The sequence below is a fragment of the Colius striatus genome, chromosome 1, assembly GCF_028858725.1.
Source record: "Colius striatus isolate bColStr4 chromosome 1, bColStr4.1.hap1, whole genome shotgun sequence".
In the NCBI taxonomy this organism is placed as follows: domain Eukaryota; kingdom Metazoa; phylum Chordata; class Aves; order Coliiformes; family Coliidae; genus Colius; species Colius striatus.
The window spans coordinates 165752851-165768210 of record NC_084759.1 but is presented as its reverse complement, the minus strand read 5'-3'; the positions used below and the strand labels follow the sequence as shown (position 1 = coordinate 165768210).

At 38.7% G+C, this 15360-nt stretch overlaps 1 protein-coding gene across 3 annotated transcripts in view; it reads left to right on the top strand.

Moving 5' to 3' along the window:
* SYT1 (synaptotagmin 1) overlaps positions 1-15360 on the top strand; it is a 350831-nt gene that overhangs the window by 291183 nt on the left and 44288 nt on the right. For all 3 annotated transcript variants that reach the window (XM_061994205.1, XM_061994125.1, XM_061994045.1), the window contains one exon: positions 5501-5618. In XM_061994205.1, coding sequence (XP_061850189.1) covers positions 5501-5618 — 118 coding nt within the window. The remainder of the gene's footprint in view (positions 1-5500; positions 5619-15360) is intronic.

The window sequence follows — 15360 nt, the reverse complement described above, 5'->3', positions numbered from 1 at the left end:
TGAAGAAGGCTCTTCCTTCTCTCCAGAGGCATTTAACACACATTTACTGCTAGCTGTATAACATCATGGCTGTTCCGTTCATAGGCATGAAATTCTTTTAGACAGCAAAGGAATTATTCTGCTTGTCAGATTAATGGCTTAGTTGTTAAAGTCCTTAAGTTTATATTGACTGAGTTTATGGTTAATATCTTGTAAGTCTGAAATGGCTACTTTGGTAATCAACCTTTGATTGAAAAAGCTGGAGATGGTTCTGCCTCTCCTGTTCTCTCTCAGTACTTTATCCCAAAAATAGTTCATAGACTTTGGGGTACGGTGGTACCTAGTGTGCATAAATATTCATGTGATAGTCTCCAAAAGTACTATAATGGGCTGACACATTAACTCTAGTTTTTCTTTCTCTTTCTGGTTCTGCTTTATCTTTCCCTGCTGCACCATCTATTTCTGGCCTATTTATGCAAACTGAGCTTTAAGAGCTTCTTGCTCACTTCCTACTCCTTTGCCTAATTGTGGCAGAATAATCTTCATATTGTGGGGTCATCTGGTCCCTGATTTGCAAGCATAAGAGAAAAAGATTGTCTTTCTTTCCTGATTGTACCTATTGCAGGTTTGAAATTTTCTTCTTTGCTTTTTAACCAAGTATTTATCAAAAGATGCAATGCCTCTGAAGCTGGTAGTATTAAAGAAAGCTGTTGTGGCAATAATGTTTCAGGTTTAAATAGAAAGATAGCCCAAAAAAAAACCAGTATTTCCTTTTCTCAGCGTAATCCCTATTTGTATTAGGAGGTGTGGAGGAGCAATACTTTCACAGTTGTAGAACTCAGCTATGTGTATGGGTTTTTAATTCTGCCCACTTGGTGTACTGGCTTAATTGAAGCTGGGGCCAGTGCACATCATCTATTTCTGCATCCACGTGATTCTGTTGCTAGTCTTATTTTGACACCTTTGTGGCTTAGTGCATTCATGGTTAGTGTGCCAAGAAAAGGAATCTGTTGGATTTGAGATCTCCAAGTGCAGGCGGAATACAATAGCCTCAAAACTGTCTGATGTCTGTGAATGTGGGAATTAAGAGATTTTGTCATTACAATTTACCCCTTCAAGGTTTTCTGAAGCTGAAAGACTAATTTATCTTATAACCCACCTTTATGCAGTCCCTGTTTTCTCCTCAATGTTTTAAAACATTTTGATTGGTGTGAAAACTATACAGTGAATACTATGAGCATCTAATGGAACTATTGACTGGTGGAAGATTGTATTTTGAATTTTCGCCCATAAACCACTTCCTATTGCGTTTCTCAGGCTTATGGAAGTATCCACAATCAAAACCAGGTATTGAAGTCAGAAACCCAGCTCATTGTGTTTGTATCCTTCCTCTACTGACTATTTTGGAGTGTTAGATCCAATTAGGAAAAAGCATATGGTGCTCTAGCTCATTATTTTGGTATTGTTTTACCAAGAGAACTGCGAGCATCAACTTTCTCATAATATCTTCCACAAAAATGTGGAGAAGGTTTATATTAAGAAGATAGATATCTCTGTTAGAGATTCTGCAGTGTGAGTGAGAGTAATCTGCATAAATAACATTTTTCTCTGTAGTTCATTAGGAGTGTACTGTCAAGGCAAAAATGACTACTGACAAATATGAGAAGAAGCATGAGTCAGGCAGGAGCCACTTAGAGTCATCTTTAAAAAGTCCAGCTTCTCAAGAGTACTTCAAATAGCCTGTTGTAAGCCAAAGAGGTGTTAGCAGCACTTGCCATGTCATTTATGTTCTGCTCCATTGCATCCTCTTTAAATGTAGTGAAGTTATGAAGTTGCTTAGATGGAGAGAGTCTTTTGATTGGTGTTTAGGCATTATACATGAATAGGTTAATGTCCATGAACCTCGCAGTTGGAAGTTTCTAACACTAACTTACAGTTTCCATCAGAGATCAAAGCAATTTACTAACATAAATTATTTATACATAGGCCTGAAAGAAATTCATCATAACAATAAGGCACCTCCATGAGATAATCACCATACCAGAAGCACTCATCTGTACCTTGCAGCCCTGCAGGAGTTTGTAATTATCTTCTGCAAACCCCACCTCTAGTGATTGCTTTTTGCTGCCTCATTGCAGTGCTGCCACTTGGAGCATTTTGCCTGACAAATATTTTTAAAGTAGAAAAAAAAGTTTAGGAACAGAAAAATTGCAGCAATCATACAAAAAGAAAATGTTAAAAGTAAAGAAATGTTGAAGAAATGGAGTTAATACAGGTTTTAATAACAACAAAAAAAGTACTAGATGTTATTCTGTAAGCATTTGAAGAGATTTTCTTCAAGTTATTCACTGGAGTGAGTCCATCATCTTCTGCCACTTCCCATGGCTTGCTAGTGATCTATGGAAAACTGGCTGTTTACGTGATGCTGACTTCTTCTCCGTGCTTCCTGCAGCTAAAATTACATTAAAAGAGGCTAAAAATGCATTAAATGCTCTCATAAAATTACTCTTCTGTGTAGACAATTGCTATATTTGCACAGAAGCATAAGATGATTACAGATTGAGAAAGGCTGGTGAGAGGTGATGGTCTCCGTGGCAATAACTGTGTTTGTAAAGTACCTCCTCCAGCCTCTGCTGAAGCACTTAGATCAGAAACAACAATCCTAACACCATTTTATGCTTACTAAACACAATCTGGTCTCAACACAAGTACCAAAAAAATCGACACACACACCCTCCACTCCCAAAAATAAAAAGAAAACCCAAACAAAAACAACAACAGGACCAGTGACAAATCCGCTCAAAGAAACTATTAGAAGCATGGTATTGATTTAAAAGTACCTTCCAAAATAGATGGTTACATATTCTGTCAATGGGATACATCTCGAAGGAGTGCAAGGGAATGAAAGTTCCCATGCTGCTACAACCAAAGCACTGCCTAGGAAATCGAGGTGAGGGCTGAAGCCTTGAATATTGGGTGGTATGTGAGTACAAAGGTTTCTAAAAGGGGCAACTAAAATGAGCTTTTAAACATACTCTGTTTCTGTCTTATTCAAAGCCCTGTGAATCAACCAAGCTAATTTAAACCAAGTCTACCATGTAATAGAACAATGACCGTGGAGAACACAGGCTGACTGGATGAGCTGTGATCATGATAACACAAATCAATAAGCAATTGATTTCTTCCATTCTGAGCAAGCTGCAGATGATAGATCAACTTCGTCATTAGCCTAGCCAATACAGACTTCCAAAACTGAATGTCAGGGGAACAGGAGCATGTTTTGCTGTCACCATGCCAGTGCAGGCTCTGTTAGAGCCCAGGATGATGCAGGTTACACAGCTGAAATCTGTATTTCCATGACCTGAATCTGTGCTGGGATTTATAACAGTATATGCAGTATGTTCAGATAGTAAGTCCTCCCACAGCAGTGCTGACCACACTCTGAAAGGCATCTTGGGTTACTCTAGGTACGAGTTAAAAATGTAAATGTTCTGATATTAGGATCTGTTCTTTTAAGCAAGATTCTAACATCATTATAGCCTTCCTAGGCCAGATAGAGGTTTCTTAAGATGCTACTCCCCAACAAGCCCCTTTACGGCCTGAAGGGTCCTAATCTGCTTAGCTCTTTCTTCTGCAAAAGCTGTCTTGTGTCTTTGATCATTCCTGCTGCATTTCTTGGAATTTTTCCCAATTCTACCATATCCTTTTTGAGGTGGGGAGGACACTGTAAGTTTTCAAGCCACAGGCACATGCATTCTGTCAGCATTTTTATATGTGATATACACATTTAACATCATAAGCACTTTTGTTGTATTCTCTCTGAGCGCTTGTCAACTATATGTAACTCTATTTTGCATGTTTCCTGACCACTGGTGATCAATGAGCTGATGTTTTGCAGGGAACTGTCTGTTAAAATCCCTAGGTCATGTTCACAACTTAAAATAATCAATTCAGAGTCTGTCACTATATAGGCACTGCATTATTGTTACAGTTTCTGAGCTTTCTAAAATTAAAAGGAGCAATAACTACATGATGTGACTCCAGGCCATTGTTGGGAGCAATAAAGAATCCCACATCCCCAAGGACAACTTCTGAGACAGGCCCACGCATGTTTGGATAAGGAAGATGTAAACTCTGAATTATAGCTGAATATCTAGCATGCATCCTGCAGATGTGGGTGCTGCAGATGCATATTCAATCCTGGATAAAAAATTACACTGAAAATTTGACTTGGTGGATAAAGTTTAATTTCTCTGAAGTTATTTGGAAGCTTGAGCTCCTAGTTGGAAAGGAACATTTTAGTTCCTTTTACATGGATGGAAAAGTCCTTAGGACATGGGCTATCTTTTCTCTAGGAAATACCCTCTACATCCATGAATATGTGAGCCAGTTCCTCTCAGTAGTGTTCCCACAGCTTTTAAGGTAGGATTCTGACTTCTTTCCCCTTGGCTCTTTGAACCTGGTAATTTGCCGTGTTCTTTTGCATTTGTGGTACAAGGAAAAGGTGCATAATTCCTGTAAAAAAAACAAATTACCCCGTGTCTTTAAGCTTGAACACAGCCCCAAAACTTTTCAGCAACCACCCTTCCAATTTATTATAACAAAACACTGGAGCCAAAGAGATGCATCTTCATTGAAATTATAAAAATAGACATTCTGCTCTACTGAGAGAATAAACTGTGGAAACGGACGTGCCATAAGAACTGCTGTCTTTGAAAGAGAAACGTTGCTGTCTGAAATGCTTTACTGAACTGTTTGGTGTAACCTGGTTCTTTGTGTCTCAAAAGCAACCTTGTTACTCCCCTAGAGAGACCATTGTGCCTGAAATGAAGGAGGGAAGACACCTTGGATCACTCTAATGATTATTCAACTCACTCTCTCTCTCTCTCTCTCTCATATCTGCAAGACAAAACTCAATCCTTCCAACCATTCCTGATGTGAGGAGGGATGCACTGCGTGCTTTCTTGGTCTATATCTGCCTTTTTTTTCCCCTGTCAAGTAATATACTGAATGTTTTGTGCTCTATATTTTTTGTGCTTTATGATTTTATACTTTTTGCTTTTATGTCAAAATGGGATGAGAAAGACCCATGTTATTGTTTCATGGAAAACAGTCTAGTAGTTGTGTATGCATGTGTGTTAATCGATTTCCACTGAAACACAAACCTGGCAAAAAAAACCCAGTCATGACTTGGTTTAAAGGGCAAACAGTACTTGTGTGGCCCTAATTGTCAGGAGTGAAATGCTGAGCAGTATGACTTACTTTCCAGCCAGCACGTATTTTGTCATTTGACTCCATACAGGATACTGTGTATTCTAGTTGCTGCAACAGACGTGATAATATCAAGGATTTAAGATGGGCAACTTGTGGCAGATACCTCCCATTGTTCTTTGAATGTCTTGTTTAACAGTAGGAGTTTGAGATGTAATGCTATTAAGTTTCTTTAGGGCTTTCAAAACTGCATTTTTAAAAGGTACAAGAATTAGTAAAATGTAACACCCTGTCTTGTTTGCTTTCACAGCAAGAAAAACTGGGTGATATCTGCTTCTCCCTCCGTTATGTGCCTACTGCTGGCAAACTGACTGTCGTCATTCTGGAGGCAAAGAACCTGAAGAAGATGGATGTCGGTGGACTATCAGGTATGTGCATGAAAATCTGCTTGTAGATTTTGCAGGCGTACAAAAGCAGAAAATCAACTTGTTTGCTATTGAAGATCTCTCGATTAAGAAGGTAAGGGCTCTTGTTCTCTGTCTGAAAAATGAGGTTTGTGTTTTCTGAAAGTTAAGGCATGACTGGCCATATCAGAAATCCTTCTAGCTTAAAAAATAGAAATTTCATTATGTGTTGCATTCCACCCCAAGGCAAGGTCTGAAAAGTTAAAACAGCCAGATGAGGATGCAAGCTCTCTGTACTTTCCTTCTCTTCTATTGTCTGGAGATAAATAGACTATTCAGGCAAGAGGAAAAAAAATCTGACTACAATTCCTATTGTCTGTTTAATCTCACTAAGCCTTAGCATTTCTCTGCAATGCTAGTGATAACACATAATAGAGGAACTTACCACAGGTCACCATGCTGACTGCTGTTTGAGGTCTGAAGACAATTGTTTCTACACTTAAAGGGCTCAGGTGTGATTGCTTCCATGCAGAGTTGGGAGTGCTCTGCATTTGCATGTACATCAGCAATCAAAGTGACAGCCTTGCGCTTGTGGTAGTCAGTGAGGTTGATATCTCCAACATGTTTGATACCTAAGTTGTGGTTTAGGCCCATCCAGGGACAGAAGACCACAATTAGACTTAAGTACCACAGACTTAAGAATTCCCAAGGGACAGGGAGTGCTTAATTGCTGCTTATGGTCTTGGACAAAGCAGACAGGGCTACTCAGCTTGGGGAAGAAAACAAAACTTAATTTAATCTGCCTCCAACTAAAACATAACAAACAGGAATATCCAATGGAAAAATAATATCAAGTAGGGCAAAGGATGGAAGTGCAACCAGCTATTTAAGATCACCTTTCCCTCACCCCTTCTCTCTTGCCAGGCTCAGAGCCCTGAGCCCACTGTCATTACCTCCTCCCTCCATAAGCAGTGCCAGGGGCAGGAAATGGGGGGTGCAGTCAGTCCTTTCCTGATGTCTCTTGCACTTATCTCACTCCTGAGAAGTGCTCCTTGCCAGATCTCTCTTGCTCCAGTGCAGGGTCTCCCACACACCGGACAGCCCTGTGCAGGCCACTCTGACCCCAGTTTTTTCTTCTCTCAGTTGGGGTCTAAACTGCTTGCTCCCTCTGACCCAGAGTCTCCAGCTCTCACCCCCTCTGTCACAGGGTCTCTACTTCTCATCGTGGGCTACTAGGATGTCTCTGGTCCAGCATCACTCCTTCCGTCTTATCCTGGCTGCAGGCTTCATGCGGTTGCCTCTGTCTTGTCCTTCTCTTTCATCTCCCTCAAGCATTTCAAATTCCCATCCTTAAATAGTGATGACAGAGGCGCCAGATTGGCCCAGCTGGGCTGAAGGTGGATCCAAACCTCAGAGCCCTGGGGAAGTCCAAGAACTCTTTACTGAGTCTGCACTGCAGCCCCCTCCCCTTATTACCAAGCAAAAGCAGCTCCTCCCTAAACCATGACAACCTACAAATAGTCCTCATAGTCTTTCCTTGTAGTAAGCTATACTACACACACTGTGAGATGCTGAATGCCATCTTGAATGGAGGGTGCAGTCAGCACACATGGCATCAGGGCTGTGTCTCTGTGGTAGGGCTGTGTCCCAGGGACCTCAGAAGATCTGTGGAAGCTTCTGTTCTCTGCTGTCTGGAATTTGGACACAAATTACTGTCTAAATTGCCAATTAGCTAAGACCAAATTAAATAACAAGATGCTTTATAAGGGGAGGTCTTTCCAGGAGTATTTTATGAACCTTCTGTTTAAAAGAGACAGTTTCTACTTACTGTTGAGAAAGGATATTTCCAGCAAGGCTCCAGAACTGAGAACTTCTACAGCTGTAACTAACACATACATGATGATGTATTTGCCAATTTTGAATTAGTCAGTCACAGAAAAAGTGTTTCGCTTTTGTTTTCTTGTAATCTTAGTGTAAGGTAAGAGTTACATCCAAAATACACAGAGAAATGGGAAGCTGCTAAAAGCAAACTTGAAGGTTTTATTTACTACTTTTGATGAACAATAACAGGAGTTCCTTCACAAAGTAAGGGAACAAAAAGTCTCCTACAAGTAATAAGTTTGGGTTTGGGTTTGGTTTTTTTGATGCTTACTTCTAAAGCCTTGCACTGCACAGCAACAGACATAAGTAACAGATATCAAAATATTGTTGTTGATTTTACCTCAATCAAGTCTAGCTTTTTCTTGTCTAAAATGGACACTGGATTAGGAGATGCCACTACATAGTTTTCCTAACACTCATACTGAACCAATTGCAAATTAATGTTCTTAAGCAAATTTACTTCCTAATTGTGAGGGGTTTTTTTGACTAAAGTGTGGGGTTTTTTTTTGCTCTGAGAGCTTTTTCAAACTTTGAAGAAATGTGAAGGATAATGGGTACTCGGCTCGTATGGAAAGAATGAAAGGGGCAGGAGAAGTACTGATGAACTGAAGACCTACAAATTTCAGGTGGAAAATATAATGCCATAATGTCGGAAATGACTAGAAGGAAATGAATGGTCTTACTCGCCTCCAGAGCACATAGAGGACGTTAAAATATATTTCCAAGAGATGACAGGTTTTGTTCTCCTTTTTTAGAGCCATGCCAAGCTAGAAACATCATGATGTCTCAGAGACAAACAAACCCAACAGGATACCATGGTTGTAGCAGGAATTCAAAAGTCACTGACAGTGATAAATGGCAGTTAGTACGGTATTCCTGAGGCAGTAATTATAGATGAAATAATGTTGGTTTAAAGTGGATCCAGTATCTTTCATTAGGGAATTTGTCTTTTGAATAAATTATGCAGAAATAACTTTTGAAACCAAGATGAGATTCTGTTGCCATTATTCACAGTAAATAATACCTACTCTCGAAGTACAGTATTGCCAAGTGCTAATGAAGGTGACAGGATTTTATCTCCATTAGTGAACACTGTCCCTACTAGTTTTGTTGTTTTCTCCAGATACCAAAATGGCTTTTCATTTTGCAAAACTGAAAGTTTTGCATTGCAGTGGAGGTGGGAAAATGTTAACAATCAAATGTGATCTCAGGCTGAATGTTACCTACGTACTCAACAGCACTTAGTGTCACCCGGGGAAAGCCATTAGCAAGAGGTGAAAATTATGTAGTTGACACAGATGGAGAAAAACAATCTTAAAAGTTTTTCAAAAATAGGCAAAAAGTATCTTGGTTTTGAGTTCAGAATATGCCTTTTTGTTATTCTCTGCTATTTTGGAGAAGATGCTGGAAAAGCAGAAGACAGGCATTTGGAAGGGGCTCTCTCTTAAATCCCGCCTTTATGCCTCTCTGTGGGGTTTATCTGCCTTGCAGAAAGGAGGAGCAAGGCCCTGGCTCCTGCAGGAGGTCTGACAAAACACTGCCAAGTATTTGCAGCACAGTGGTGGGCAACTTTGCAGTTTCTTCTGCTTCTCTCCATGTCTCAAGTATTACTGCTGGTAGTAAATATCTGCTGTACTTTTGCACCTCAGCAAAATGTGGAAAGCTTTATGTTATCCTTAGTCTCAATAAAAAGAACCAGTCAGTTTGGCTCAGTAGTCTGCTGAAGTTCTATTCAGAGGTGTATTTAACCCATAATTGTGGTCAATTGGACTTAAATGTGTGCTCAACTTGATATATTTTTATGTTGTGTGGATGGAGAGCCCAGTTACAAAAGTATCTATCAAATGCAAGAGATCTATCAAAGTAGATTGAGAGTACTACCTTTTCTAGGGTTTCTACTAGTGAAACCTTAATGCTACCAGTCAGTGTATCTGTCCTATTTAATGGTTACTACAGTTGCAAAAAAAAAGAAAGAAAAGCCTTTATCTCCACTGTTTTGAGCTTTTCCATAAATTTTAATAGCATTCAAAAGCTAAGAACAAATTATTTTGGAAACAAACAATAAAAGACAATGGACTAATCATCAAATTCATTAGACTCCTTGTGAAAAAAAACAGATCGCCCATCTGGGCAATAAACTCCCAGGTCTTAAACTTAATTGTAGTTGCAGGCTGTGACTAAAGCAAACCTTGGCTCAAACACTGGCTCTGTTCAGCCTGAGCTCATCAAGTCACCACAACAAGTGGAAATTATTACTTCTGGTGAACAATGGCCTCTGGCAAACAATTATGCATGTTTTAAAATGGCATTTTAATTATTTAAATTATATTTAAATGCATTTTAAATGAATCTGACATCTGGCAGGTGATATGTAGGAGTGTAAGCTGTAAAGAGGTTATTTTTATTTGTCTGAATTGGGTAAACTCAGGTTACATGGGTTTATAGGTATCCTTCACCCAAAATGTCTATATGACTTAGCAGTTAGGTCTTACAGCAAATCAAAGGAACTTAGACTCCCAAGTCACTGTGTTGTGGGGTTTTTTTTTAATTTCATTTAGATAATTTGCAAAATGGGAAGATTTCAAAACCAGATGTGCAGTTTAATATCTCCAAACAGGCCATAGAGACATAATTTGATTAATTCCTCAATAAGGACACAATGCAACTCAGTGACGCCCTTACGGTTCACAAGGACTGTCTGTGAATTATACTCTATTCAGGTTTACAGTCCCATCTACTTCAGAGAGAGGAAAGGAATTTTGTGAAGCTCCCCAGTGAGATATTCATTTAAATTGAAGTAGTAACAATTTCACATTCAGATTTAAATGAATAGGAACCTTCTACCTAATTTTTTGGTTTTGTTTTTTATTTGTAGTTTTGGCATATTTTCTAAAGAAAAAATGATTGTTTCAATCTTATCACATCTGACTACCAGCCAAATATGGTCTGCAAAACAAATGTGGTGCATCTTTTTATTACATAGGAAGAATCCCAATAACATTGGGATTTATGCGGGCAACTCTACAGATTTCCAGGTATTTAGTCATACTGTCCATTTGTATTAATTTTTCTTCCTAACATGACTTAAAAGCTTTCATCTCAACTTCCAACAGCTTTCCTTACTTAGGTCAAATCAGTCGTTGATATAAATTACCTGAAGACATTGAAAAGCATTTTTTCCTCTGAACTCTCAGAAGAGGCTGGGGCTAGCACCCTGGCAGGCTGTTGTTGCGGGTGTTTAGCTACCCACGCCCTTTGGCTTAAACAAAAATTCGGTGTCTGTAGGCACTACGGGTGAAATACTGTTTTGTGTCAAAAACTCATCTCTGAGTAGCTGATAATAATGTAAGTCTTAACATAGCTTATCACGTTCTCAGGATTAATTTCAGCATGGCTTATTCCCTCTAAAAATCTTTGAAAGCTAATGTGGTTTTGTTCTCTGTGCATTATGTTAGTATGCTTAGCTTTCAGTGAATCTAATTATCAGGAATGTGTCCTAGTAGCAAGGAATAAACCCGCCCCTTATCTCTTCAGCACTGCTGCCTCTCACCACTCCTGCCAGTGAGACCCAGAGTTTCAATGGCGAGGAGATGCTCTAGCTGGCTTGGGTTCAAATATTGCTTTAGGAACCTTTGCCAAGTAGCAAATATTTTAGCAGAACCTGAACTGTACCTATTTATGCCAAATTAATGTGTAGGAAGAACTGTGAGGAGAAGAGGGTTGTCATTGGATCCATGTGCTCCTCCTTCTGCAGAAAGCTACAGATACAGTCCTGAAGAGAATCCAGTCCATATGTGTGAAAGCTAATCTCAATATTTATGAGTTATAAATAGACAGAACCTCTTTGTATCTGCCAAGCAAATACTGTAAGTCAGAACCGTCTCAGGGGATCAAATGGTACTATAGCAGAAATGAAACCAGTTTTCTACAATGAGACATTTATTTTGAATATGGCATTCAAACTCAAAAGGCTTAGTTGGATGTCTTAGGAAAGAACTGAAAAATTAAAAATTGTTTAGAGACCAGATCTTTGAAGGTAGGGTGAATGCTCATGAATTATGCAGTCAGAGCACTCACTTTAATAACTTCATTAAAGCACAAGAAACCCTAAGAGCTAGCTAACACAAATGCAGTATTATAGGAAGAAAAATACACCATTAGTGCCGTGGCCTTGCTATAAGCCATATTGTAAGCATAGTCAATGAATACTCAGAGAAAAGAAAACAGCCTTATTAAAAGACAAAAGTGAAAATAAACAACCACCACCACCACCACAACAGCTGCATTTGTAACTAGCCTGATGCTAAAGAATCCAACTGAGATCAGTACCAACAAATATTTTAAGATCTCTACTTACTGTGAGGGTTTTTACAGCATCTAATGTCTCCATACTGTAATACACTGGCAGAACTTCCAACCGTAGATGGCTGCAGCAATGCATCTCTCTAACACTTGCAAAGTGATTTCAAAGCATGACAGTAAATTCCCTGTGGTTTCCTACAGTGGTGATGACATCAGTCACCAAATCTCCATCATGGTAAAAACTTTCCCATCTGCCTGGAAGAACGTTCTTGTTGGTGACATTTTCCCTAAGACTGTGCAGTAGGGAGAGTTGTCTTGTCTGAGATGGTCCTCTTTCAATGGGTCAATAAGGTCTTAGGCAGTTGTTTCTTCTAGTCCCAACAGAAACCTTTGACATCAAACCAATTTTTCCTCAAGTTAAAAGCTGAAGAAGGCAATTCCAAAATAAAAAATGTATTCCAAACTGTAGTATGTTCATCATAAAAGCCATGTTAAAGGATAGACAGACTCTTCTATTCCAGGGCATTTTGGTCTTATGAGGGAGCTGTCAGGTAGTTGTGTATCTTGGAGTGAGTACACGTTTTCTGCTGAATCATATGCCACAGGCTATCAGACACAATAATAAATTGTGTTAGACGAACCACTGAATGTGGCGATTCCTACAAAGAAGCAGAGTCAAATTGTTCTGCTCTTTTTTACCTCCTGTGCTTAAAAAAAAGAAAAAAAAAAAAAGATTGTTCCTGACAATTGCCAGTGAAGTTGTACAAAACCTGTAGGCATTGCTCTGAGAAACCTTAGGACAAACACTGCTGAAAAAGCACCTGGGCTGAGGAGGTTTGAACAGCTTCTTGATTTCAGAAAGGAAGGAAAGATTGTATATGTATATCTCCTTAATTGTACAAGCTCACCAAAGTTATAGGAAGTCAGGACCCAGCTGTGTGGACTCTTGACAGCCAACAGTCATAATTTTCTGGAATTGCTATTGCTTTCCACTCACCCTGCCTTCCCCAAAACAGAGAGCAGAAAGATGTATTCTCTTATTTGAATAGCCATATCTAAATAATGCCTTTTGTGTGTGTTGGCATGCATGTTTCTTCCTGATTAAGTTACAGTGTGTTTTTATTCAGTTATGAAGTCCCAAAGCAAGAGAGAAGATGTGTGTGTTAATTACTTATATGAAAATGACATGGTTAATAGTTTAGATTTTCAAGCTCTACGACAATTTCATAGCAATATGAGTAGCCGTAATATGGATGTAGAAATACTGTAGATAGATTCTGGAGTCCTTAGGGAATTAGTCAGTTTTCTTACAAGTAAGTTTAATTTATTTTTACTCTCTGAAAATTGCAGCTGCTGTCTTTTCTTTTAATGGTTTGAAGGAAAAAAATTTAATATTAACTGAAAAAGAAAATGTCTTTTTTCATCTCTGTAAATATAGTTTAGATCAATGCTTAAATGTTCAGAGAAAAGTAAAGTATAATTGAGGGTATTTCCTTTTCAGAACTGTGTAGTCATGCAGGTTTTTAAGATAGAATGATGCATTTGTTTTAGCACTGCTAATGCAGCTGTGGTTTGATGAAGTTTGCAAGACTTTCTGAAGAAACAGAAACAATTTTAAATTCAAATTTTTACATCACTTTAAACCCCATGAGCATTTTTGTTTGTTTAATCCCACGTGGACAAGAAAGATGATTAGTTTCACCTAGATCTTGATGTGGTTACTACTTCTGTTCTCTGTTTCCAACGTGTAACTCCTTTGTGCACACATCTAAATGGAAAGAAACATTTCACAAATTAGACTCTTGATTCTGATCCTGAATTATCCCTGAAGGGAGCAGAGGTTTTATATTGAAAGAGAAACTGCACAACTCCTCTAGTACGCTGTGCTGAGAATGTGTGTGGCGACAGGAAAACAAGTGTTTCTAGTTCTTTGTCAATATCATTATAGATATGCTTCATGGATGATAATTGTTCAAATGTGTTCACATACTTGGCAAGTGAATCTCTCTGCTGGCAGCTACAAGATGGTTATCATTCAACAGAAATAAAAAAGAGGTTTCCCACTGACAATTCCAAAACTTGTTTTCCTGAACTTTTCTAACAGAAGATGTGAGTCAAGTTTTGCCCTTTCTTCTACTAATGCAGTTCTCCAAAAAGGTCTCGATACTCTCCTCGAGGTAGCAGAAGAGAAATATCATCTTGTTGGTGATTGAGATTGAAGAGACGACATTAATTTATTCTTGTTGGGTCTTTTGTATGCCTTGGGAGAGTGATAAATCTCAGTGGGATTCTCTTTCCAAACATTTTACCCTTCACTTTTCTTCCATGATGCTGTCAGTGAGGTAGAAAAGCCAGCATTTGGACCTTGTTGCTTCCTGCTAGCACAGGCCATGTTGCCTTAGAGCCACCTTGTTCTAGTTGAGTCAGTCATAGGGTTGTGATTAACCACAGATTACCAATAAGGTGGAAATGTGAAGCCCAGAACTTCCACTCTTTCCCTATAAAGGAGCTTGTGTGGTGGAGGTAAGAATTTTTCTGGCTTAAATTCCTAGCTACCATTCCTTGTTCTTTGTTTACTAGCTGTGACAGTCAACACAACAGATATCTTCATGAGCATCTTCAATCATTAAGAGCATCTTTACATCTTCTTTATAATAAATTGAGTAACTGAGCTCTTCAGGCATAGTTTTGTAAGGTATATGTGTCACTTCTATGAAACTTTCAGATATATTGAAGGGGAAGATAAGGCTGGGAATCAAGTTGCCTACACAAGCAACAACTCTATTGAGATATATTGTTTGTTTAGGATAGCTAAGGTGCTAAACAATTGTTTTACAAAGCCAAAGATAAGAGTGGAATCTGGTATTTTTTCCTAATTAATATTTACAAATATGTAAATGGTGGATGTCAGGAGGTTGGGGCATCACTTTTTTCTATTGTATCTAGCAACAGGATAGGGGGTAATGAAAACAAGCTGGAACACAAAAAGTTCAATTTAAACATAAGAAAAAATATTTTACTCTGAGAGTGAGGGAGCCCTGGCACAGGCTGCCCAGGGAGGATGTGGAAAACCTCTTTCCTTGGAGGTTTTCAAGACCCACCTGGACATGTTCCTATGTGACCTGATCTAGGCAAACCTACTTTAGCAGGGGAGTTGGACTAGATGATCTCTAAAGGTCCCTTCCAACCCCTACCGTTCTATGATTCATTCTATGATTCTATGAAAAATAGTGTGATTTTTTTTTTTTCCTCCATTGTACCAGTTTTGTTGATAAGATGGTGCCAAATGTGTTTCTCTCAACTGATGCATCTATCATCAACATAATACAATAGTAAAATTGGTAATATAGAGGGAACATCTCCTGACATTTTGTGCTTGTTTGTACAGTGACTCTAGTTCATAGGAGGAGACTAAGTTCTTCTTGTATTTATTAAGCTATCTTTTTTTCTGTCTTGTTGATGAATATGCTATTGCTCATTCCCCACGTGAATGCCTTTCATTTTTGCTGAGCTGTCTTCAGGTTTACAAATAGCAACATTTTTTACTCTCTTTAAATCAAAATAATTTATATGCAGGGATTTC